This window comes from Rhinopithecus roxellana, chromosome 8, assembly GCF_007565055.1.
Source record: "Rhinopithecus roxellana isolate Shanxi Qingling chromosome 8, ASM756505v1, whole genome shotgun sequence".
Taxonomy (NCBI): Eukaryota; Metazoa; Chordata; class Mammalia; order Primates; family Cercopithecidae; genus Rhinopithecus; species Rhinopithecus roxellana.
The window spans coordinates 5,732,039-5,759,073 of record NC_044556.1 but is presented as its reverse complement, the minus strand read 5'-3'; the positions used below and the strand labels follow the sequence as shown (position 1 = coordinate 5,759,073).

General features: G+C 46.5%; 1 protein-coding gene and 1 pseudogene across 3 annotated transcripts; one reads left to right on the top strand and one right to left on the bottom strand.

The window, feature by feature from the left end:
• Positions 1-1,869: 1,869 nt before the first annotated feature.
• LOC104670526 lies at positions 1,870-9,123 on the top strand (annotated as a pseudogene).
• A 1,042-nt stretch (positions 9,124-10,165) lies between these two features.
• On the bottom strand, positions 10,166-25,309 carry ZNF426 (zinc finger protein 426). 3 transcript variants are annotated; one of them, XM_030936974.1, is made up of 9 exons: positions 24,967-25,308; positions 24,654-24,740; positions 22,298-22,446; positions 21,448-21,613; positions 21,282-21,373; positions 19,717-19,843; positions 18,421-18,501; positions 16,254-16,336; positions 10,166-13,928 (listed from the first exon to the last, which is right to left on the bottom strand). In XM_030936974.1, exons 6-9 carry the CDS (start codon positions 19,748-19,750, stop codon positions 12,681-12,683), a joined length of 1,446 nt encoding a protein of 481 aa, XP_030792834.1. In that variant the 5' UTR covers positions 19,751-19,843; positions 21,282-21,373; positions 21,448-21,613; positions 22,298-22,446; positions 24,654-24,740; positions 24,967-25,308; the 3' UTR covers positions 10,166-12,680. The 3 variants fall into 3 exon arrangements, with proteins under 3 accessions (XP_030792834.1, XP_010372117.1, XP_030792833.1); XM_010373815.2 differs by lacking the exon at positions 21,448-21,613 and having other exon boundaries at positions 24,967-25,309; XM_030936973.1 differs by lacking the exon at positions 21,448-21,613 and having other exon boundaries at positions 24,654-24,737; positions 24,967-25,309.
• Between the last annotated feature and the right edge of the window lie 1,726 nt (positions 25,310-27,035).

Sequence of the window (27,035 nt, the reverse complement as noted above, 5' to 3'; positions counted from 1 at the left end):
CTGGGCGTGGTGGCTCATGCCTGTAATCCCAGCACTTTGGGAGGCCGAGGTGGGTGGATCACCTGAAGTTGGGAGTTCAAGACCAGCCTGACCAACATGGAAAAACCCCGTCTCTACTAAAAATAAAAACTCAGCCGGGCATGGTGGCACACGCCTGTAATTCCAGCTACTAGGGAGGCTGAGGCAGTAGAATCGCTCAAACCTGGGAGGTGGAGGTTGCCATGAGCCAAGATTGCGCCATTGCACTCCAGCCTAGGCAACAAGAGTGAGACTCCATTAAAAAAAAAAAAAAAAAAAAAAAAAAGAGTAGGGGAGAATGAATATTGAGAAGACAACTAGCTATTATTTGACCTGTAAGGTCAGAGAGCATTTTCTTATAAATAAGAATAAAGAGGCCAGGAGTGGTGGCTCACACCTATAATCCCAGTACTTTGGGAGGACAAGGCAGGTGGATCACAAGGTCAAGAGATCAAGACCATCCTGGCCAACATGGTGAAATCCCATCTCTACTAAAAATACAAAAATCAGCTGGGTGTGATGGTGCATGCCTGTAGTAGTAGCTGTAGTCCCAGCTATTTGGGTGACTGAGTCAGGAGAATCGCTTGAACCCAGGAGGTGGAGGTTGCAGTGAGCGGAGATTGCAACCCAGGAGGTGGAGATTGCAGTGAGCAGAGACTCTGCCTCAAAATTAAATAAATAAAAGAATAAGGAAGCTGGGCGCGATGGTTCATGCCTGTAATCCCAGCAGTTTGGGAGGCCGAGGTGGGTGGATCACCCAAGTTCCGGAGTTCCAGACCTGCCTGGCCAATATGGTGAAACCCCATCTCTACAAAAAACACAAAAAATTAGACAGGCATGGTGGCATGTCCCTGTAATCCCAGCTACTCAGGAAGCTGAGGCAGGAGAATCACTTGAACCCAGGAGGCAGAGGTTGCAGTGAGCTGAGATCGTGCCATTACACTCCAGCCTCGACAACAAGAGTAAAACTCTGTCTCAAAAAATATATATAAATAAAAATAAAGGGCTGGGCGCAGTGGATCACACCTGTAATTCCAGAACTTTGGGAGGCCTGGGCGGGCGGATCACGAGATCAGAAGATCAAGACCATCCTGACCAACATGGTGAAACTGCATCTCTACTAAAAGTACAAAAATTAGCCAGGCATGGTGGGGGGCACCTGTAGTCCCAGCTACTCGGGAGGCTGAGGCAGGAGAATCGCTTGAACCTGGGAGGCAGAAGCTGCAGTGAGCTGAGATGATCCCACCACTGCACTCCAGCCTGGACAACAGAGTGAGCCTCTGTCTAAAATAAAATAAAATAAAATAAAGGCAGGTGCAATTGCTCATGCCTATAATCCCAGCACTTTAGGAGGCCAAGGCAGGAGGCTCTCTTGAGGTCAGTGGTTCTAGACCAGCCTGGGCAACACAGTGAGACCCCCATATCTTTTTTTTTTTTTTTGAGACAGAGTCTCGCTCTGTTGCCCAGGCTGGAGTGCAGTGGTGCAATCTTGGCTCACTGTTATCTCCACCTCCTGGGTTCACGCCATTCTCCTGCCTCAGCCTCCTGAGTAGCTGGGACTACAGGTGCCCGCCACTATGCCAGGCTAATTCTTTTGTATTTTTTTAGTAGAGACAAGGTTTCACTGTGTTACCCAGATGGTCTCGATCTCCTGACCTCGTGATCTGCCCGCCTCAGCCTCCCAAAGTGCTGGGATTACAGGTGTGAGCCACTGAGCCTGGCCCCCCATCTCTATTTTTTAAAATTTTTTTTAAAAGAAGAAATGCAACCGTTAAGACTGCATCTATCCCGTGAGCACAAAGCCTTGTCCCGCCCACTGCGCCGCCTATACACGCCCACTGGCAGCTCACCATGGAAGATGATATTGAGGTGCTTGTAGTTGACAATGGCTCCGGCATGTGCAAGGCCAACTTTGCGGGTGACAATGTCCCCTGGGCCATCTTCCTCTCCATCGTGGAGCATCCGCGCACCAGGGCATTATGGTGGGCATGGGTCAGAAGGACTTCTACGTGGGTGAACAGGCCCAGAGCAAGAGAGGCAACCTGACCCTGAAATACCCATCAAGCACAGCATCATCACCAACTGGGACGACATTGAGAAGATCTGGCACCACACCTTCGACAACGAGCTGCATGTGGCTCCCAAGGAGCACCCGGTGCTGCTGACTGAGGCCCCCCGAACCCTAAAGCCAACCATGAGAAGATGACCCAGATCATGTCTAAGATATTCAACACCCCATCCAGGTACATAGCCATCCAGGCGCTGCTGTCCCTGCACATGGCCTCCAGCTTCTCCCTGAAGAAGAGATTCCAGCTGCCCAATGGCCAGGTCATCACTATCGGCAACTAGGGGTCCCCGCTGTCCCTAGGCACTCTTCCAGTCTTCCTTCCTGGGCATGGAATCCCGTGGCATCCACGAAACTACCTTCAACTCCATCATGAAATGTGACATGGATATCTGCAAAGACCAGTATGCCAACCCAGTGCTGTCCAGCAACACCACCATGTACCCTGGCATTGCTAACAGGATGGAGATCACCACCACGGCTCCCAGCATGAAGAAGATCAACATCGTTGCTCCTCCTGAGCATAAATATTCTGTATGGATCAGCGGCTCCATCTTGGTCTCGCTGTTCCCCTTTCCAGCAGATGTGGATCAGCAAGCAGGAATACGAGGAGTCTGGCCTCTGCATTGTCCACCCTACTGCAAATAGTTCTAGGCAGACGGTGACTTACATTATAACCTTTCTTGACAAAAACCTAACTTATGCAGAAAATAAGGTGAGACTGGCAATTTTTTTTTTGTTTTTTGGCTTAAGATTTAAAACCTGGAATGGTGAAGGTGACAACAGTTAGTTGGAGCAAGGAATCCCAAATGTTCAACAGTGCAGCTGAGGACTTGATTATACATTGTTCTTTCTTTTAATAGTCATTCTAAATATTGGGAGGGGCATTCTCCTTTTTTTGTTTTTTCGAGAGAGTCTTGCTCTGTCGCCCAGACTGGAGTGCAGTGGTACAACATCGGCTCACTGCACCTCTGCCTCCCGGGTTCAAGCGATTCTTCTGCCTCAGCCTCCCAAGTAGCTGGGATTACAGGTGCACCACCACACGCAGCTAATTTTTGTATTTGTAGTAGAGATGTGGTTTCACCATACTGGCAAGGATGGTCTCAAACTCCTAACCTCATGATCCACCTGCCTCAGCCTCCCATGCTGGCATTACAGGCGTGAGCCACTGCGCCCGGCTGGGAGGTGCATTCTTACAGGAAGTCCCTTGCCCTCCCAAAAGCCACCCCACTTCTAAGGAGAATGCCCAGTCGTCTCCCAAGTTCACATGGGGTGGTGATAGCATTGCTTTCATGTAAATTATATAATGCAATTTTTAAAAAAAATCTTGGCCGGGCGTGGTGGCTCACGCTTGTAATCCCAGCACTTTGGGAGGCCGAGGCGGGCGGATCACAAGGTCAGAAGATCGAGACCACAGTGAAACCCCGTCTCTACTAAAAATACAAAAAACTAGCCGGGCACGGTGGCGGGCGCCTGTAGTCCCAGCTACTCAGGAGGCTGAGGCAGGAGAATGGCATGAACCTGGGAGGCGGAGCTTGCAGTGAGCTGAGATCCGGTCACTGCACTCAGCCTGGGCGACAGAGCGAGACTCTGTCTCAAAAAAAAAAATTAAATTAAATTTAAAAAAGAAAAATCTTTGCCTTTATATTTTTATTTTGTTTAATTTTGAATGATCAGCCATCATGGCCCCCCTTTTTTGTCCCCCAGCTTGAGATGTATAAAGGCTTTTGGTCTCCCTGGGAGCGGGTGGAGGAATGGAGGCAGCCAGGGCTTACCTGTACACTGACTTGACACATTGAATGAAAATGCACACCTTAAAAAAAAAAACGTAAAGAAAAGAAATGCTAGGTAGACCCATGGTATGACCAATTATCAATGGCACTAGAGAGGACTATCTAAAAGCATCTATTAATAATCCCTCATGACAGCCAGGGGAGGTGGCAGAGGTTGCAGTGAGCAGAGGTTGCACCCCTGGACTCCAGCCTGAGTGAGAGAGCAAGATTCCATCTCAAAACAAAAACAAAAGATCACCAAGTTTTGCAGAATCTGGACTTTATGGAAAAACAAAACAAAACCTTATCTTGGCAGTTAAAGACAAACTCACTGCTAAATGAACATATAATGCAAATGAGAAAGTGTTTACAGCTGCAGTCATGAAGAAAGCGCTAATATATCAAATGTGCGTAACAGAACAAGTAATATATTCAGAAACTCTTTCAAAAACAAATTTAATCACATAAAGCCACCACAGAAAACTAAGGGACCACAAGTCTTATCTGAGAATAGGACACACAGAAAGAAAATTTCATCTTCATGTCATTTATTTGAATGTACCCCCAAAATGAATTATCTTGTTTGCAACAAGAATGATACAGAAAGGCTTCCACGGCTGGGCACGGTGGGTCATGCCTGTAATCCCAGCACTTTGGGAGGCTGAGGCGGGCAGGTGGATCACCTGAGGTTGGGAGTTCGAGACCAGCCTGACCAACGTGGAGAAATCCAGTCTCTACTAAAAATACAAAACAATTAGACGGGCGTGATGGCACATGCCTGTAATCCTACTCAGGAGGCTGAGGCAGGAAAATTGCTTGAACGTGGAAGGTGGAGATTGTGGTGAGCTAAGATTGTGCCATTGCATTCCATGGCTGGATGCCTGCAGAAACCCAGTGGACACATTCAGCTTTCAGCTTATTCCAATCATGACTGAAGAGGCCTACCCAGGCAATAAGAGTCCCCTTGAGCCAGCAGCTTAGCTTCAGGTAGAGGAATGCATGATAAAATTATGATACAGTCTTTCCAAAAGATACAGTTGCCGATAGGTAAAGCCACAAGGCTGCTAATGTCAGGCTGCTGCACTCATTCCATTTCCATTTCTTTTTTTGTTTGTTGTTTTTTTTTTTGAGACGGAGTCTCGCTGTGTCGCCCAGGCTGGAGTGCAGTGGCGTGATCTCGGCTCACTGCAAGCTCCGCCTCCCGGGTTCCCGCCATTCTCCCGCCTCAGCCTCCGAGTAGCTGGGACTACAGGCGCCCGCCACCTCGCCCGGCTAGTTTTTTGTATTTTTAGTAGAGACGGGGTTTCACCGTGTTAGCCAGGAGGGTCTCGATCTCCTGACCTCGTGATCCACCCGCCTCGGCCTCCCAAAGTGCTGGGATTACAGGCTTGGGCCACCGCGCCCGGCCCCATTTCCATTTCCATGTGACCAGCGAAGCCTACTGGGACAGTCCCTTGCTCGTCACTGAATTCCTTGGAGCTGTCAAGCATTCAGTTTCAGAGAGAGATTAGTACTAGGTCCCTATCTGACCCTTTTTTTTTTTTTTTTCTTAATAGAGGCAGAGTCTTGCTATGTTGCCCCAGGCTGGTTGTGAACTCCCGGGTTCAGGTGATCCTCCCATCTTGGCCTCCCAAAGTGCTGAAAGCCCCTACCTGACCTTTTTTTCTTTTTTTTTTTTGAGATGGAGCTTTGCTCTTGTCATCCAGACTGGAGTGCAGTGGCACAATCTCAGCTCACTGTAACCTCCACCTCCTGGGTTCAAACAACTCTTCTGCCTCAGCCTCCTGAGTAGCTGGGATTACAGGTGCCCACCACCATGCCTGGCTAATTTTTGTATTTTTAGTAGAGATGGGGTTTTGCCATGTTGGCCAGGCTGGTCTTGAATTCCTGCCCGGGCCTCCCAAGTAGCTGGGATTACAGGCATGCACCACAACACCTGGCTTATTTTGTATTTTTAGTAGAGACGGGGTTTCACCATATTGACCAGGCTGGACTCGAACTCCTGACCTCCAGTGATCCACCCACCTCGGCCTCCCAAAGTGCTGGGATTAGAGGTATGAGCCACCATGCCAGGCTCCCTACCTGACCTTTTAAAGAAGGGACATGCTTGGTGGCTCCATCAGGCAGATCATAATATCCGCATGTGAAATATCTAAGGGTTGTATCCCACTTTTCCCCTTCCCATGGCTTCACAGCAATTTACGATGTACAAAAGAAGCCTTAAGAATGAACACAGGCGATTCCACTTGATTTACAAGCAGGTTTCTCTCCACTGAGTTTCTACATCTTCTATAAGGTATGAAAAGTTTTTAAAAGCCCTGCCACATTCCTTTTTTCCTCTTACTTTTGAGTCAACTTTTTCTTGAAACAGGTTCTCATTCTGTTACCCAGGCTGGAGTGCACTGGCACAATCTCGGCTCACTGCAACCTCCGCCTCTTGGGTTCAAGTGATCCTCCCACCTCAGCCTCCTCAGTAGCTGGGACTACAGACGAACACTACCGTGCCCAGCTAATTTTTGTACTTTTGTAGAGATGAGGTTTCACCATGTTGCCCAGGCTGGTCTCGAACTCCTGGGCTCAAGTGATTTGTCCACCTCAGCCTCCCAAAGTGCTGGGATTACAGGTGTTAGCCACTGCACCCGGCCCACATTTCCTTATGATGGGGTTTCAATCCACTGTAAGCTCTTCCATGTTGTGCAAGATCAGTCTTTGATTTCATACTACAAGAATTTTTTTTTTTTTTTTTTTTTTTTTGAGACGGAGTCTCGCTTTGTCGCCCAGGCTGGAGTGCAGTGGCACCATCTCGGCTCACTGCAAGTTCCGCCTCCCGGGTTCACGCCATTCTCCCGCCTCAGCCTCTGAGTAACTGGGACTACAGGCACGCACCACCACGCCCGGCTAATTTTTTGTATTTTTAGTAGAGACGGGGTTTCACCGTGTTAGTCAGGATGGTCTTGATCTCCTGACCTCGTGATCCACCCATCTCGGCCTCCCAAAGTGCTGGGATTACAGGCGTGAGCCACTGCGCCCAGCAAGAAACCTCTTCTTTATATTCTTTTATTTTTTCTCACTTGAGTTTTATAAGTTCTTTCACCAGATGAGTTCGGATGCTTTAAGGGATAATAAAATGGTTTTTCACGTGCCTTAGATTCACTGAAATGGTCTACTGCATGATTTCTCACATTTAGCAGACTAAAGACTAAAAGGAGGCCAGGTGTGGTGGCTCATGGCTGTAATCCCAGCACTTTGCGAAGCCGAGGTGGGCAGATCACTTCAGACCAGGAGTTCGAGACCACACTGACCAACATGATGAAACCCCAGCTCTACTAAAAATACAAAAATTAGCTGAGCATGGTGGTACGTGCCTGTGATCCTAGCTACTCCAGAGGCTGAGACAGGAGAATCGCTTGAACCCAGAAGGCAGAGGTTGCAGTGAGCCAAGATCATGCCATTGCACTCAAGCCTGGGCAACACAGGCAGACTGTGTCTCAAACACACACACACACACACACACACACACACACACACACACACTACAGACAGAAAACACTTCATTCCTTACATTCATAAGGTTTCTCTCTATTGTAACTCTGAACATGAATATTAAAGACTCTGGAATACCTAAAGGTTTTCTCACATTCTTTGCTGCATTATTTTGCTAGAGTTGACAAAAAAAAAAAAAATGAACCCCACACATCGGATGCTTAAACAACAGAAATTTATTTGCTTATAATTTTGGAGGCTGGAAGTCCACGATCGAAGTGTAGGTAAGGATGATTTCCTCTATAATGACCCTTAAAAGAAGCATTTCCTCCAGGAATCTCTCCTTGCCTTGCAGGTAACCATTTCTGGTCACTTCACATAAAAATCTGTTCCTGCTACCCTAGTATCTCTTTCACTTCTTATAAGGAAACCAGTCATACGGAATGAGGGCCCCATTCTAACTGCCTCATTTTAAAATCACCTCTTTAAAAAACCATGTCTCCAAATACCACCATTATCTTGAGGTCCCAGGGATGAAAGCCTTAATATGTTAATGGGTAGATGGGACATAATCTAGATCAGTGGTCCCCTTTTTGGCACCAGGGACCGGTTTTGTGGAAGACATTTTTCCCACGGACTAGAGTTGGGGATTAACCTGTTCCAGTTCAGATCATCAGGCATTAGATTCTCATAAGGAGTGTGCAACTTAGATCCCCTGCATGTGCAGTTCACAATAGAGTTCATGCTCCTATGAGAATCTAATGTCACTGCTGATCTGATAGAAAGTGGAGCTCAGGCAGTAATATTTGCTCATCCTACATTCACCTCCTGCTGTGCGGCCTGGATCCTAATAGGCCACAGACCAGTACCAGTCCATGGCCCAGGGGTTTGGGGACCCCTGATCTAGGCCATTCCACTTATTAGATTCATCAAGTTCTTCTCCAGCATACATCGGTGTATGATTAAAGCTTGTGGAACATAAAAAGGTTTTGCCACACTTCTTGAATTCATAGTTTCTCTCCAGTTTGTGTTCTAAAATGTTTATCAAGGACTGAGTAGCAGGCAAGGGCTTTCCCACATTCCTTACATCAACACGGCTTCTCTCCACTGAGAATCCTGACATATACCTTAAAGCTTGAGGAATAAGTGAAGATTTTCCACATTCCTTATAAACGTAGGTTTTCTCCTAGTGGGAGTTTTGTGGTATCTGTCCTAAGGAGTAAATGAAGCCTTTCCCATATTTTCCATACACGTAGGGCTTCCTGCAACTGTGAATTCTTACAAGTTCATTATGACCTGAGATAATAAAGAAGTGGTTCCAGATTCCCAACTCTCTCAGCATTTTTCTTTTTTTTTTTTTTTTTGAGACAGAGTCTCACTCTGTCGCCCAGGCTGGAGTGCAGTGGCCAGATCTCAGCTCACTGCAAGCTCCGCCTCCCAGGTTCACGCCATTCTCCTGCCTCAGCCTCCCACGTAGCTGGGACTACAGGCGCCCGCCACCTCGCCCGGCTAGTTTTTGTATTCTTAGTAGAGACGGGGTTTCACCGTGTTAGTCAGGATGGTCTCGATCTCCTGACCTCATGATCCACCCGTCTCGGCCTCCCAAAGTGCTGGGATTACAGGCTTGAGCCACCGCGCCCGGCCAGCATTTTTCTACAATATGACTTTGTTCACATCTTTCAGGTAAATGGGAACAACAGAGGGCTTTCCTACAATTCTAACATCGATAAGGTTTCTCTCCAGTGTGAGTTCTTTAATGATATGGAAAGGGACTTTAGGAATTGAAGAATTGGCTGGGTGTGGTGACTCATGCCTGTAATCTCAGCACTTTGGGAGGTCAAACCAGGTGGATCACTGGAGGTCAGGAGTTCGAGACCAGCCTGACCAACATGGAGAATCCCTGCCTCCTCTAAAAATACAAAATTAGCCAGGCGTGGTGGTGCATGACTGTAATCCCAGCTACTTGGAAGGCTGAGGCAGAAGAATCACTTGAATCTGGGGGGGCAGAGGTTGTGGTAAGTTGAGATTGAGCCACTGCACTCCAGCCTGGGCAACAAGAGCAAAACTCCATCTCAAAAAAAAAAAAAAAATTCAAGAATTTATCATACTACTTACATTCACAGGATTTCTTTACAGTGAGTTCACATACTTGAAATGAATTTAAATAACTGTAGGTTTTTCAATATTGCTTTACATTTTTGGGGTTTTTCTCCAGTAAGTTTGTATGTGGATATTAAAAAGGAAAGATTATATAAATCCTTTCCAACATTTCTTATGCTGAAAGGGCATCTCTCTGGAGTAAATTCTCATACATTCAATAAGGTTTGAGTGAGTAACTAGTGATGGCTTCTCAATATTCCTCACATTCATAGGGCTCTGTTCACTATGAGTTCATGTTCAAGAAGGGCTGAGCATCGATGAATTTTTTTTTTTTTTTGAGACAGAGTCTCGCACCGTCGCCCAGGCTGGAGTGCAGTGACGAGGTCTCGGCTCACTGCAAGCTCCACCTCCCGGGTTCATGCCATTCTCCTGCCTCAGCCTCCTGAGTAGCTGGGGACTACAGGTGCCCGCCACCATGCCCAGCTAATTTTTTTTGTATTTTTAGTAGAGATGGTGTTTCGCCGTGTTGGCCAGGATGGTCTCGATCTCCTGACCTCATGATCCACCTGCCTCGGCCTCCCAAAGTGCTGGGATTACAGGCATGAGCCACTATGCTTGGCCTTTTTTTTCTTTTTTCTTTTTTTTGAGAGTGTCTCACTGTTGCCCAGGCTGGAGTGCAGTGTCACAATCTCGCCTCACTGCAACCTCCACCTCCTGGATTCCAGCGATTCAGTGTGGTCACAAACTCCCAAACTCAGGTGATCCACCTGCCTTGGCCCTCCAAAATGCTGGGATTATAGGCATAAGCCACCGCACCCAGAATTTCAGTCAGAGCTTCAGTGACCTGCAGGAAGGGAAATATCCAACTCCAGCCAACTCTATATATCCTGACCCAACTAAAGGGTGGGAAAAACTATGAAGTTCACAGTGCAGAGGCACAGACTCACTAAAAGAGTGACATCTAATCCCTGGACAATAGAACACTGCCCCTCTCCCCACAGCTTACCACCATTACTAGAGGCCTGCTTACAGCAGTTCCTCTTATCCAGTATGCCATGTCCAGCTAAGGAAAAATTACAAGCATACCAAAAGGCAAAACTTAGTTTAAAGAGAAAGAGTAAGAACCAGAACCAGACATAGCAGGATTGCTGAAATTATCAGACCGGGAATTTAAAACAATTATGATTGATATGCCCTGGATTCTACTGGATAAAGCAGACAGCATCCAAGAACAGACAGACAGTGTAAATGCAGAATGGAAATTCTAAGAACCACAAAGAATTGCTAGAGATTGAAGACAGCAACAGAAATGAAGAATGTCTTCAGTAGGCTTATTATTGGCCAGAAAACAGTCAACTAAAGAGCTTAAGAATATGTCAGTAGAAAAGAGAATATATCAGTAGAAACATCCACAACTGAAAAGCAAAGATAAGTAAGAATAAAAAAACAAGATATAAGACCTGTGGGATACCTAGAAAAGTTATATCCTACATATAAAGGAAATATCAGATGGACAGAAAAAAAAGGGAAAGAAACATTTGAAACAATAATGACAGAATTTCTCAAAATTAACTGACGCCAAAACACAAATCCAGGAGGCTAAGCAAACACCAAGCAGGACAAGCACCAAAAACCTATACCTAGGTATATCATTTAAAAATAACAGAATATCAAAGATAACAAAAATTTTCATAGAAACCTGAGGGGGAAAATGCCTTAAGTTTTGAGGATCAAGTATAAGAATTACATCCAACTTTGAGCATAGAAGTGAAGTAAAATAACAATGTTTATTTTTCTAATTCTTAATTGATCTAACAGGTAACTTCTGAAAAACAGCTACAATGTATTAGATTACATATGCTAATTTTGTGTGTGTGTATATGCATATATGTGAAATACAGTAATGAAGGAAGGTCTGAGAGGGAGGATTTAGGATTATTTTGATAGTATAAAGTACTAACACTACTCAAGAAACAATACAGTATTATGAGAATTCAGGTAAATATTACGGCATGTTAAATATTTAAAGGATATACCACATTCCTTACCTTCCCAGGGTTTTGAGGTAATTTTAGATGTGTAAAAAAAAATTTCTGTGGATTTAATGTAAGGCTTCCTACATGCATTACAGGTAGAAGGCTTCTCTCCAGTTTGACTTCTTACACCTTCTAGAAGGTAGAAAACATATAACGTAAGCTTTTCCACAATCCTAATGGGGTTTCGGTCCACTCCAAGTTCCAATATGGTGTATTGGGTCACATTCCTTACTTTCACAGAAAAAGAAACTTTCTTTCCTTTTTTCCCCTCTATTTTCATACGGTCTATATCCAGACAACTTGCATGTGAATATTAAAATACAGTGAACATTCACAGGCTTTTTCATGTGCCTTACATTCATACAATTTCTCTCCTATGTAATTCCTCCTGTATGTAGAAAGGACTGAAGACTCAATGAAGGCTTTCCCATGTCTTACATTCATATAGTTTCTCTCCAGCATGGCTTTGCATGTGAATATTAAGGCTTTTGGACAATCTATAAACGTTTTTGCTTATTGCTTACTGTATTCACTTGCTAGAGCCGCCACAACAAAACACCACAGACTGGGTGGCTCACACAAGAGAAGTTTATTCGCTCAAAGTTCTGGAAGCCCAAGATGAAGGTGCCAGCAGGGCTGGTGGCCTTGATAGAAGGATCTGTCCTGGCTCTCTGGCTTGCAGATGGCTATCATCTCATGACTTCACATCATCTTCTCTATTTGTCATCCCAGTTGTGTCTTTCTCTTCTTATAGGAACTCCAGTCAGATTGGATTAGGGATGTACCCTAACAGACTCAATTTAAGCAAATAATTTTTTTTTTTTTTTTTTTTTTTTTGAGATGGAGTCTCACTCTGTCGCCCAGGCTGGAGTGCAGTGGCACGATCTCTGCTCACTGCAACCTCTGCTTCCTGGGTTCAAGCGATTCTCTTGCCTCAGCCTCCCAAGTAGCTGGGATTACAGGCACCCACCACCATGCCTGGCTAAATTTTTTGTATTTTTAGTAGAGCCAGGGTTTCGCCAGATTGGCCTCAAACTCCTGACCTCAAGTGATCCGCCCACCTCAGCCTCCCAAAGTGCTGGCATTACAGGAATTAAGTAATTTTCGTAGACTTTCTTCTCTCCAGAGTGAGTTCATTCATGTCTTTGAAGTGAACTGGAACAAATGAGAGCTTTCCCACATGTATTACATGGACAGAGTTTCTCACTAGTGAATTTGTTCATGTCTTCGAAGTGAACGGGGATGACTGTAAGCTTTCCCGCACTGCTGACATTTATAGGGTTTCTCTTCTGTGTGAGTTTTTTCATGAATTCTAAAGGAACTGGAACACGTGAAGGCTTTCCCACACTCCTTACATTCATAGGGCTTCTCTCCAGTGTGAGTCCTTCCATGTATTTGAAATGAACTGGAATGGCTGAAGGCCTTTCCACACTGTTTACACTCATAGGGTTTTTCTCCAGTGTGGATTCTCATGTGAATTTTAAGGTGGGTGGAATAGTTAAAAGCCTTCCCACATTCCTTACAGGTGTATGGTTTCTGGGCACTGTGTGTTCGCATGTGATTATTAAGACATGAGGGATACCCAAATACTTTCCCGCATATCTTACACTCACAGGCCTTCTCTTCAGTGTGAGTTCTCAAATGTCCACTAAGATTTGAGGAAACTGCAAAGGCTTTCCCACATTCAACACATACAAAAGGTTTCTCTCCAGTGTGAGTTCTTATATGTTGAATAAGGCGTGAGGATGTAAGGAAGGATTTCCCACATTCCTTACATTCGTAGGGCTTGTCTCCACTGTGAGATCGTACATGCATACTAAGGCCCGAGTACTGAGTGAAGGCTTTCCCACATTCCTTACATACATAGGGTTTCTCTCCAGTGTGAGTTCTTCCATGTATCTGAAATGAATTGGAATAATTGAAGGCTTTCCCACATTCCTTACATTCATATGGTTTCTCCCCAGTGTGAGTTCGCATGTGAATACTGAGGTAGGCTGGGTACCTATAGCCTTTTCCACATTCCTTACATTTGTAGGGCTTTTTTGCATTGAGGGTTTCTATAAGCACAGAAAGGCTTGTGGAGTCAATAAAACCTGGCCCATAATCCCTCCATTCATAGAGTTTTTCTCCATTGTGAGTTCTCGTATGTGCCTGAAGGTATGACTCGTTAATGAAGGATTTTCCACAGTGACTACATCCAAATGACTTTTCTTGTGTGCTAGTTCTCTGGTATACAATATTTGGTGTCAGGCTGAAGATTTTTTCACTCTGATTAAACTTCTCACCCGTAGAGGTTTTCTCATGCAGAGTAAGGAAATCTTTTCCATACCGATTACAGTTATGAGTGTTCCCTGTACTTTGAGTTCTCATGTGCGTCTTAAGGCATGAGTGTTCACTGAAGACTTCTCCACACTGCTCACAGTCACAGAGTTCCCCTCCGTTGTGTTTTCCTTCCTGTTGAAGGGATGATGATGATTTAAGGATTTTTCTCAAACATATTAACAGACGTACCCATCTGAAGCTACAAACATTATAATGGTGATTATAATTGATGCCATTTTTATTACTCGCATTCAGGTCCTGCCCTGTAGATTTATTTTAAGTGGTACAACTTAACTCTTATTCTAGAATGTTGTGCCATCTACTTTAATCTTGGCTAGTTGTGGTGGCTCACGCCTGTAATCCCAGCACTCTGGGAGCCCAAGTCGGGGCAGATCACCTGAGGTCAGGAGTTCAAGACCAGTTTGGCCAACATGGTGAAACACTGTCTCTACTAAAAATACAAAAATTAGCCGGGCGCGGTGGCTCAAGCCTGTAATCCCAGCACTTTGGGAGGCCGAGACGGGCGGATCACGAGGTCAGGAGATCGAGACCATCCTGGCAAACATGGTGAAACCCCGTCTCTACTAAAAATACAAAAAACTAGCCGGACGAGGTGGCGGCACCTGTAGTCCCAGCCACCTGGGAGGCTGAGGCAGGAGAATGGCGTGAACCCAGGAGGCGGAGCTTGCAGTGAGCCGAGATCATGCCACTGCACTCCAGCCTGGGTGACAGAGCGAGACTCCGTCTCAAAAAAAAAAAAAAAAAAAAAAAATACAAAAATTAGCTGGGAGCCAGGCACGGTGGCTCAAGCCTGTAATCCCAGCACTTTGGGAGGCCGAGACGGGCGGATCACGAGGTCAGGAGATCGAGACCATCCTGGCTAACACGGTGAAACCCCGTCTCTACTAAAAAAATACAAAAAACTAGCTGGGCGTGGTGGCAGGCGCCTGTAGTCCCAGCTACTCGGGAGGCTGAGGCGAGAGAATGGCATAAACCCGGGAGGCGGAGCTTGCAGTGAGCTGAGAGCTGAGATCCGGCCACTGCACTCTAGCCTGGGCGACAGAGCGAGACTCCGTCTCAAAAAAAAAAAAAAAAAAAAAAAAAAAAAACATTAGCTGGGCTTGGTGGTACATGCCTGTAATCCCAGCTACTTGGGAGGCTGAGCACAAGAATCGCTTGAACCTGGAGGCGGAGGTTGCAGTGAGCCAAGATCGTGCCACTGCACTCCAGCCTGGGCAACAAAGTGAGACGCCATCTCAAGATAATAATAATAATAAAAAAAACATATTTCTGTAGAATTCCAAGAAATTGTTTTTGAAATTCAGTGTCTACATGGGTGCAGTAGCTCACATTTGTAATCTCGGCATTTTGTGAGGCAAAGGTGGGTGGATCATTTGAACCTAGGAGTTAGAGACCAGCCTGGGCAACATGGCGAAACTCCATCTCTACAAAAAATATCAAAAAATTAGCTGAGTTGGGCGCGGTGGCTCACGCCTGTAATCCCAGCACTTTGGGAGGCCAAGGTGGGCGGATCACAAGGTCAGGAGATCGAGACCATCCTGCCTAACACGGCAAAACCCCATCTCTACTAAAAATACAAAAAAATGAGCCAGGCGTGGTGGCGGGCGCCTGTAGTCCCAGCTACTCGGGAGGCTGAGGCAGGAGAATGGCATGAACTCAGGAGACGAGTTTGCAGTGAGCCGAGACTGTGCCACTGCACTCCAGCCTGGGTGACAGAGCAAGACTCTGTCTCAAAAAAAAAAAAAATTAGCTGGGCATGGCGGTGCATTCCTGTAGTCCCAACCACGTAGGAGGCTGAGGTGGGAGGATCACTTGAGCCAAGAAGTCAAGGCTTCAGTGAGCCATGTTTGTGCCACTGCATTCCAGCCTGGGTGACACAGTAAGACCTTGTCTCGACAAAAAAAACCAAAAGCAATTCATAGTCTAAGCCAGATGTGGTGGCTCATGCCTGTAATTCCAGCGCTTCTGTAAACTGAGGTGGAGGATCACTTGAGCACAGGAGTTCGAGACTAGCCTGGGCAACACAGCAAGACCCTGTCTCCACAAAAATTTTAAAGAATTAGCTGGGTGTGGTGGAGCATGCCTATAGCCCCAGCTACTAAGGGAGGCTGAGGTAGGAGGATTGCTTGAGCCCAGGAGGTCAAGACTCTACTGAGCCATGATTGCACCACTGCACTCCAGCCTGGGTGACAGAGCAATACTTCTTTTCAAAACAACACCAAAACAAAACTCAATGCCTAGTTACATATGTGGGAATGTGTAAAAGCTCTGAAGAAACAAGTTTCACAATACATTTGGAGCATCCCCAGATTCTTCGCTCCCTCTTGTGTGTATGCAACTTCTCTCAAATATCTCTTACTTTTGCTGACTTCCCATAATAGAATTCCTGATTTTCTCTGAGGGTGGAAGATAAAAAATATCCCTTGCAAATCTTACCAATTGTATCCCGATGGATGTCTGACCCATCAAAAAGTCCTGCTGAAGTGTAGACCATTGGGTCTCAAGCTGCATTTCCCATCCTGAAACAAAACAGACAAAGAAAAGGACTCAGGCCAGGTGCGGTGGCTCATGCCTGTAATCCCAGCATTTTGGGAGGCTAAGGCAGGTGCATCACTTGAGGTCAGGAGTTTGAGACCAGCCTGGCCAACATGGCGAAACCCTATCTCTACTAAAAATACAGAAGTTAGCTGGGCGTGGTGGTGAGCACCTGTAATCCCAGCTACTCGCGGGGCTGAGGCTGAAGAATCTCCTGAATCCGGGAGGCAGAGGTTGCAAGGAGCTGAGATCACACCACTGCACTCCAGCCTTGGCAAGAGAGTGAACCACAACAAGAATAAATGAAAGGATTTGGAGAAAGAAATGTAAAGAGTTGAAAACAATATGACTCATTTCTATTTGTTTCAAATTAAACATGGCAAGAAAAAGCAGAAAGACATTTAGGGATCTGGGCTACATTAAAAATTTGGTTTTTATGTAAATGATCCAAAGGGAGTAAAACTGGCCAAGACAAGGACATGGGGTAAAACTTTTCAATCGTTTATTACAAATTGATGCTATGAAAATTAAAACTGATAGTGAATAGAGAGTATCAGGAAATGAAAGTAGGAAATTTCTGAAAAAAGAGCGTATATCTGGCCGGGCGCGGTGGCTCAAGCCTGTAATCCCAGCACTTTGGGAGGCCGAGACGGGCGGATCACAAGGTCAGGAGATCGAGACCATCCTGGCTAACACAGTGAAACCCCGTCTCTACTAAAAATACAAAAACTAGCCGAGCGAGGTGGCGGGCTCCTGTAGTCCCAGCTACTCGGGAGGCTGAGGCAGGAGAATGGCGTAAACCCGAGAGGCGGAGCTTGCAGTGAGCTGAGATCCGGCCACTGCACTCTAGTCCGGGTGACAGAGCGAGACTCCGCCTCAAAAAAAAAAAACAAAAACAAAAACAAAAACAAAAAACAAACAAACAAACAAACAAAAAGAGCGTATATCTAAACAATTAAAGAAATGTTCTGGCCGGGCGCGGTGGCTCAAGCCTGTAATCCCGGCACTTTGGGAGGCCGAGACGGGAGGATCACGAGGCCGGGAGATCGAGACCATCCTGGCTAACACAGTGAAACCCCGTCTCTACTAAAAAAAACACAAAAATCCAGCCGGGCGAGGTGGCGGGCGCCTGTAGTCCCAGCAACTCAGGAGGCTGAGGCAGGAGAATGGCGGGAACCCGGGAGGCGGAGCTTGCAGTGAGCTGAGATCCGGCCACTGCACTCCAGCCTGGGTGACAGAGCGAGACTCCGTCTCAAAAAAAAATAAATAAATAAGAAATGTTCTAAGACCCCAGGTGGATGCCTGAATCATGGCTTAGTTCTGAACCCTGTACATACTGTGATTCTTCGATCTGGTAACTGAGATGACCACTACGTGACTGACAGGTGGTGTACACAGCATAGATATACTGGACAAATGGATGATTCACACCCCAGGCAGGATGACATAAGATTTCATCATGCTACTGAGAACGATGAGAAATTGAAAACTTATGAATTGTTTTGTTTATTTCTGGAATTTTTTTTTTTTTTTTGCGGGGTGGGGGTCAGTGGCCAGGGTCTCACTCTGTCACCTAGGCTGGAGTACAGTGGTGCAACCACATCTCACCACAGCCTTGACCTCCCAGTCTCAATTAATCCTCACAGCTCAGTCTCCTGAGTTGCTGGGACAGCAGGTGCATCCCACCACCCTTGGCTAATTTTTGTATTTTTTGTGGAAACAAGGTTCTCGGTATGTTGCCCAGGCTGGTCTTGAACTCCTGTGCTCAACGATTTCACCCACCTAGGCCTCCCAATGTGTGGGGATTATAGGCGTGGGCCACCATGCCTAGCCAAGTTTTCCATTTAATATTTTTGGACCATGGTTGAATGCAGATAACTGAAACCGTGAAAAATGAAATCACAGACAAGGGGGGACTGTTCTGTAAGTAAAAGCGTGTGGGAAGTTAAATATTTCCTAATTGTATCTAAACCTGCATGGAGAAAGTACATGTTAAAAAGTTTCCTAATTATGCTTCCAAACGGACTGAACTTCTCATCAACCAGAGTTGTTCTTCATGAACACTCACCTTGGAGAACTCCTGCCCGAACTGTCCTTGACTCTTCTTGTTCCAACCAAGAGATCAGACTGGGTTTGATGATCTGACCTCCTGAGCACAGAGAAATACATTAATGGAAGAGGCTCATACAAGAGATGACAAACCTTTCTATGATTCAGGAACTACAGACCTAATGAAAGTGATGAAGCTATTTCAAAAGGACTAAAAATGCAAATAACAACTCTGACTGTGCCCCAAACAGTCTGGTTACTTCTGTCTCCTAAATCCGAAATTCAGGTTTAGGTACACATTTAAAAAGCACTAAGACTTTTGATCAAACACAAAATAATGGCCAGGTATGGTGGCTCGTGCCTGTAATCCCAGCACTTTGGGAGACTGAGGCAGGAGGATCACTTGAGTCAGGAGTTCGAGACCAGCCTGGCCAACATGATGAAACCCTATCTCTTCTAAAAATACAAAAAAAAAAAAAAAAAAAAAATTAGCCAGGTGTGGTGGCGCATGCCGGTAATCCCAGCTGTTCCCAGCTGTTCGGGAGGTTGAGGCACAAGAATTGCTTACACCCAGGAGGCAGAGGTTGCAGTGAGCCGAGATCATGCCAATGCACTCCAACCTGCATGACAGAGTAAGACTGTCTCGAAACAACAAGAACAACAACAACAAATACGAAATAAGGAAGTATAACAGAGATCTTCGCTCTTCTGGGGAAACAAATACCCCAGTGTTTTTGAAAACATTATTGTGCATCAGAGTCATCCAGAGAACTTTTCTTTTTTTTTTTTTGAGATGGAGTCTCGCTCTGTTGCCCAGGCTGGAGTGCAATGGCCGGATCTCGGCTCACTACAAGCTCCGCCTCCCGGGTTCACGCCATTCTCCTGCCTCAGCCTCCCGAGTAGCTGGGACTACAGGCACCCGCCACCTCGCTCGGCTAGTTTTTTGTATTTTTTAGTAGAGGCGGGGTTTCACTGTGTTAGCCAGGATGGTCTCGATCTCCTGACCTCGTGATCCGCCCGTCTTGGCCTCCCAAAGTGCTGGGATTAAGAGAACTTTTCAAATACAGATGATTGGACTCCAACTCCAGGTTTCTGGGTGCAGAAGGAAAATGTACATTTCTAACAGGCAGATGGTGTTGCTATCAATCTTGGACCACATTTTGAGAAGAGTCACAGTAGATTAAAATCTATTTAGGACAGGGACTATGTCTCTATTCTTTCTCTTGCCAATGCTGCAAAACAGTAAGTATATATCAGTTCCATAGAAGGCTGCAAGGGATGAGGCCAGTTCCATAGGAGGCTGCAAGGATCTTACCCACTGTGGCCAGATTCTTGTAGTTCTCCAGCATCACGTCACTGTAGAGGCTTCTCTGAGTTGGGTCCAATAAAGTCCACTCCTCCTGGGTGAAGTCCACAGCCACATCGTCGAAGGTCACTGAACCCTAAAGCATCACACACAACACTGGTTGGAGCCAAGTAACAAGTCCATCAGCGTTTACTGGAGAATGAGGAAGGGGGACCCAATGCCTATGCAGGATTCCAAGGGCTGCAATGGCCAGCCCCAGGGTTTAGGGTCCTAGAAACTCCTCACTCCCTAAACATACTCACTGTCATCTCCTCCACTCATAGCTCATTAATGACACTCCTTGAATATGAATTTATCTCCCCACAGCCAGACTAGGAAGATCTTTTTTTTTTTTTTTTTTTTTTTCTGAAATGGAGTCTCAACCTGTCACCCAGGCTGGAGTACAGTGGTGCGATCTCAGCTCACTGCAACCTCCGCCTCCCGGGTTCAAGCAATTCTCCTGCCTCAGCCTCCCAAGTAGCTGAAATTACAGGCACGTGTCACCATTTCCAGCTAATTTTTTGTATTTTTAGTAGACATGGGGTTCCACCATACTGGCTAGGCTAGTCTCGAACTCCTGACCTCATGATCTGCCCCCTTTGGCCTCCCAAAGTGCTAGGATTACAGGCATGAGCCACCGTGCCTGGCCGAGATCTCATCTTATTTCCATCTATTTGAGCACATTGCTCAGCACGTTCCAGACATCTGATCAATGCTGATAAACAACTTGAGGAAACGACACTTTATTTTTTTTTATTTTTTTGAGACAGAGTCTCGCTCTGTTGTCCAGGCTACAGTGCAGTGATGCAATCACAGCTCACTGCAGCCTCAACTTCCAGGGCTCAAGTGATCCTCCCACTTCAGCCTCCCAAGTAGCTGGGAGTCCAGTCATGCACCACTTTGCCCATCTAATTTTTAAATTTTTTGTAGAGATGGGGTCTCACTATGTTGCTCAGGCTGGTCTTGAATTCCTATACTCAAGCAATCTGCCCGCTTCAGCCTCCTAAAGTACTGGGATTATGAGTGTAAGCCACCATGCCCAGCCTGGGATGATTTCCAAGTTAACACCTTCCTATATGGAAGGCCTCATTCTTTGGGGAAATTCAAATGGGGATTCAGTCCTTGAGTGACTCTTTATTTGCTTTAAGAAGCGTGGAGACGCCGGGCGCTGTGGCTCACTCCTATAATCCCAGCACTTTGGGAGGCTGAGGTGGGCGGATCACAAGGTCAAGAGATCGAGCCCATGGTGAAACCCTGTCTCTACTCAAAATACAAAAAATTAGCCGGGTGTGGTGGCGGACGCCTGTAGTCCCAGCTACTTGGGAGGCTGAGGCCGGAGAATGGCGTGAACCCAGGACGCAGAGCTTGCAGTGAGCCGAGATCGCACCACTGCACTCCAGCCCGGGCAAAAGAGCAAGACTCTGTCTCCAAAAAAAAAAACAAAGAAGCTTGGAGACAAGTCTGTCTAGAGGGAAATGTGTCTACCTGGTGGATGCAAGTATGTCACTACGTATAAGGATACAGCTGCTTTTTACCTGATAACAATCTGTTAGGCAGTCAGACACTATCCTTCCTGCTGGCGTCTTTTCTTCATGAAGGCAAACTGGGTTCCCAGAAAGATAATGTCCTGTAAGAAAATGAAAAGCATGAGAACTCCAAGCTGACCATAATCCCCACATCCACCTACCTAGAGGTCATTACCTCCTAGTATGAAATTCCCATATATTCCTGCAAAATCAGGAAAACACACGAGGCCAGTTGCAGTGGCTCACATCTGTAATCCTAGTGCTCTGGGAGGTTGAGGTGGGAGGACTGCTTGAGGTGAGGAGTTTGAGATCAGCCTGGGCAACACAGTGAGACTCCGTATCTACAAAAAAATTTTACAACGAGCCCGGCATGGTAATGCACACCTGCAGTCTCACCTCCCTGGGGAGGCTGAGGCAGGAAGATTGCTAAGCCTAGGAGTTCAAGACCACCCTGGGCAACATAGTGAACATAGACCCCCTCATCTCTACAAAAATAATTTTTTAATCAGTTAGGCATGGTGGCATGTGCCTGTAGTCCCAGGTACTTGGGAGGCGGAGGTGGGAGGATTGCTTGAGCCCAGGAGTTTGAGGCTGTGGTGAACTATGAACACACCACTGCACTCCAGCCTGCGCAAAAGAGTGAGACTTTGTATCAGAAAAAAAAAAAAAGAAAGAAAACACAAACATACAACCTACTGCCATACAATGCCAGAGCAGTCCTAAAGGTGACGATGAGCTGTGCTGCCCGTCAGGAAAAGTACAATGGTGTCATTTCACCCATAAGAAAACATACACCCAGAGCATGTGACTCTAGCATGCTGATTAAAATTCATGAAGGAGATTATGCAGTACTGTTTCCAAAACTCATAGCCAGGCAAGGGCTAACTCACAGAAGAGCACGTTCCGGCCCCCCTCAGCACCTCCCAAACGAATCAGCAACATGACCGGCAGCCCAAACCACTAGACCCTATATTGTGCAGAGTGAACCTAGGGCAGGATATCCAAAAAAGAGCAACAGGGCTTACCATGGGACAGATCAACAGCTGCCATCCTGTGAGATGAGAATGTGCCAGAACCCTCCTTTCATTGATGCCAACATCACTTCAGGACACCTCATTAATCTAAATGGACAGTGGCAATCTCCATTCCTCTTTAAACAGGGTTACTGGGATTCCTGTTGGTATTAATCAATAATCAACAAGCAGTACTTCATCATCAGTCATCAAAACATATACATTGGCTGGGGCAGTAGCTCATGCCTGTAATCCCAGCATTTTGGGAGGCTAGGGTGGGAGGATTGCTTCAGCCCAGAAGTTTGAGACCAGCCTTGACAACACAGCAAGACCCTAACTCTAAAGAAATAAAAATAAGGCCGGGCGCGGTGGCTCAAGCCTGTAATCCCAGCACTTTGGGAGGCCGAGACGGGCGGATCACGAGCTCAGGAGATCGAGACCATCCTGGCTAACACGGTGAAACCCCGTCTCTACTAAAAAATACAGAAAACTAGCCGGGCGAGGTGGCGGGCGCCTGTAGTCCAGCTACTCGGGAGGCTGAGGCAGGAGAATGGCGTAAACCCGGGAGGCGGAGCTTGCAGTGAGCTGAGATCCGGCCACTGCACTCCAGCCTGGGCGACAGAGCGAGACTCCGTCTCAAAAAAAAAAAAAAAAAAAAAAAAAAAAATTGAAGCGGTAAACCAGAACCTGAATGCAAGTACAAGTTTTGCATGCACACATTAAAAAAAAAAAACAAAAAACCTCACAATACACATAAGTATTGGGTAGCCTCAACAGGGCCTTGATTGGAAACACTCAAATCAAACAAACCTGCATTCCCAGGTCACACTGTCAGAGAGGCAACGCCAAACCGCTCTGTGCCTAACACTGGTCTGTTATATGGGTCTTCAAAGAGAAGACCTTTCCATAGTATTTATCTGGTTAATTTTTTTCCACCAAAGTTTGGTTTTACTTGGCCAGGCAGGGTGGCTCACGCCTGTAACCCTAGCACTTTGGGAGGCCAAGGCCAGCGGACCATGAGGTCAGGAGTTCAAAACCAGCCTGACCAACACGGTGAAACCCTGTCTCTACTAAAAACACAAAAATTAGCCGGGTATGGTGGTGTGCACCTGTAATCCCAGCTACTCAGGAGGCTTAGGCAGGAGAATCGCTCAAACCTGGGAAGTGGAAGTTGCAGTACGCTGAGATCGCGCCACTGCACTCCAGCCTAGGTGGGTGACAGAGCAAGACTCTGTCTCAAAAAAAAAAAAAAATTAATGACAATCATTAAACATGAAACAGCCACTCAAACAATGACCTACAGAATGAGAGTCAAATAATGATAAACAGTGAACATTCCACAGTTCATTATCCATGAACCAAATTCACAAAAACTCTACAGGCCTCATTCTACCAATAAGACTAAAACCCTAAAGTCACAAAAACCACAGTTCTGGACTCCTGGTACGGATCACACCTACTCCCAGGGGTCTCAAACTGGGGGTCCTAGGGCTAAGCCCACAAACATTCAGTTTAGTGGCATCTGTATAGAATATTTTACTTTCTTTTTTTTCTTGGAGAGATGGAGTCTTGCTGTGTTGCCCAGGCTGGTCTTAAACGCCTGGGCTCAAGAGATCTTCCTGCCTCGGCCTCTCAAAGTGCTGGGATCACAGGTGTGAGCCACCGTACCCAGCCAACTTTTTTTTTTTCATTGATATACAATCAATGTAGCTTAAAATACACACATCCTTTGTTTGTTTTTTTGTTTTTTTTTTTGAAACAGAGTCTCACTCTGTCACCCAGGCTGGAGTGCAGTGGCATGATCTCGGCTCACTGCAACCTCCGCCTCCTGGGTTCAAGTGATTCTCCTGCCTTAAGCCTCCCAAGTAGCTGGGATTACAAGATCCCACCACCACACCCAGCTAATTTTTTTTTTTTTTTTTTTTTTTTTTTTTGGATTTTTAGTAGAGACGGGATTTCACCATCTTGGCCAGCCTGGTTTCGAACTCCTTAATCCAACCACCCAGTTAACTGTAAATTTGATGATTGTGATACTAAAATAATAAAGCCTTCGTCCTTTTCTTCTGGAGGTCTGATTGTGAAGCTCTCTTGGGATGTACGGGCCTAGGAACTCCATTCGAAGAGAGTAAGTTATTATTTTTAGTATTCTTTAGCACAAAGACTTGGCGGTCTACAAACGTTAGTATTCATATACACAAACATGCACACCCTATAAACCTAATAAGTATTTTTATCTTTCGCCATGAAAGTAATAGTCAAAAATAAAATACAACGCACAAAGACGAAATCAAACTTACAGATGAAATATTCGTTTGCATAAGAAAAGACAGAAAAGGCCCCCTAGAACCAACTATCACCCAGTGCTTACCGAACTCAGAAATCGCCAGGTCCCTGAACCGGAAGGACCCTGGGGACGGAGCCAACGTGGATGCAAAAGGCGGAAATTATTTTCCTGCTGGAAAAAAATTCACAAACGCTGCTTTGGAGGCCTTTGGAGAGGGGAGCACACATGAAAACACCCTGCGGACACCGCAACTAGATGCCCGACTCCTCCCGGGGAGCGACGGTCTGAGCGGACGCTAGCGGCCCCTACGGACGCGAGAGGAGTGGGCCAGGCCTCTCTAAGGTCCTGGCCAAACCCGTCCTTTACCCCCAAACCACTTCATCTCCGCGGAACTCACCAACGACAGAGAGGCCCTAACTCTGAAAGGCAAAAAGACTCTCGGGCGCTCACAGCTGACGTCACAGAATGAAGGGCGCCCCGCTGACGTCATTTCAGCTCTCCGCCACGGGCCGGGCGGGGTTTTGGTACTAGAGTTTCTGCCATGTAAGACCTTCTCGAGGCAGAAAAATTCTAGTTTTCTTCTGCTTGGCTGCGGAGGACGTTAGGGTGGGCTCAGCGCGGGGGCTGCAGGCAGAAGTGGGCCCAGAGGACAAAGTCTAGGTTAGAGCCAGGCCTGTGGGCCGGGCTACAGGCAAGTGGCGGGGCCCACTCTCCCGGGCGGCGAGGAAGGTGGGGCCAAGCCCAGAAGAAAAGGTTGAAGTTACAGCCAGGCCTGCCGGCGAGGCCACAGGGGGGCGGGCCGTAGGGGAAGGAGCCAATGTGTTATGCATCTAGAAAATACATAACTATGTATTTTGCTATGTTACTATTTCAACATTTGATGTAAAAAACATTTTCTATGCAGCCAAAAGAATTGTTTTTCTTTTTCTTTTTCTTTTTTTTTTTTTTGTTGAGACGGAGTCTCGCTCTGTCGCCCAGGCTGGAGTGCAGTGGTCGGATCTCAGCTCACTGCAAGCTCCGCCTCCCGGGTTTATGCCATTCTCCTGCCTCAGCCTCCTGAGTAGCTGGGACTACAGGCGCCCACCACCTCGCCCGGCTAGTTTTTTGCATTTTTTTTAGTAGAGAGGGGGTTTCACTGTGTTAGCCAGGATGGTCTCGATCTCCTGACCTCGTGATCCGCCCGTCTCGGCCTCCCAAAGTGCTGGGATTACAGGCTTGAGCCACCGCGCCCGGCCTAAGAATTGTTTTTAAAAATAATTTCTGGGTTTTTTGCCTTGCTTTAAAACGTCTTTGCTTTCTTTTTCTTTTTCTTTTCTTTTCTTTTCTTTTTTTTTTTTTTTTTTTTGAGACAAAGTCTCACTTTGTCACCAAGGCTGGAGTTCAGTGGAGCCATCTCAGCTCACTGCAACCTCTGCCTCTCAGGTTCAAGCGATTCTCCTCCTCAGCCTCCCAAGTAGCTGGGATTACAGGCACGTCCCACCACACCCTGCTAATTTTTGTATTTTTAGTAGAGACAGGGTTTTGCCATGCTGGCCAGGTTGGTCTTGAACTCCTTGTCAGGCTTCTGGGCCCAAGCTAAGCCATCATAACCCCTGTGACCTGCATGTATACATCCAGATGGCCAGGAGCAACTGAAGAACCATAAAAGAAGTGAAACAGTCAGTTCCTGCCTTAACTGACGATGTTCCACCATTGTGATTTGTTCCTGCCCCACCCCGACTGATCTCTTGACCTTGTGACTTTCTTCTCCTGGGCAATAAGTCTCAGGAGTTCCCCACCCAGCACCTTGTGACCCCCGCCTCTGCCTGCAAAAAATAACCACCTTTAACTAACTTTCCATTACCTACCTAAATCCTGTAAAACTGCCCCACCCCATCTCCCTTTGCTGACTCCTTTCTCAGACTCAGCCCACTTACACCAAAGTGAATAAACAGCCTTGTTGCTCACACAAAGCCTGTGGTGATCTCTACACACAGATGCGTGTAACATTTGGTTCCAAAACCCAGGACGGGGGACTCCCTCAGGAGACCGGCCCCCATCCTCACCCTCACTCTGTGAGGAGCTCCACCTACAGCCTCGGATCCTCGGATCCTTAGACCAGCCCAAGGAACATCTCACCAATTTCAAATTGGGTAAGCAGTCTTTCCACTCTCTTCTCCAGCCTCTCTCACTACCCTTCAATCTCCCTGTCCTTCCAATTCCAGCTATTTTTCCTCTCTAGTAGAGACAAAGGAGACACATTTTATCTGTGGACCCAAAACTGTGGCACCAATCACAGACTCAGGAAGACAGTCTTTCCTTGGTGGCTGATCACTGTGGGGATGCCTGCCTGATTATTCACCTACATTCCCTTGGTGTCTGATCACCCCCAGGACTCCTGCCTTGGTCATTCACCCACATTCCCTTGGTGGCAAGTCAATTGCAGGGATGCCTGCTTTGGGTGCTCACCCCCACCCCACTGCCTTC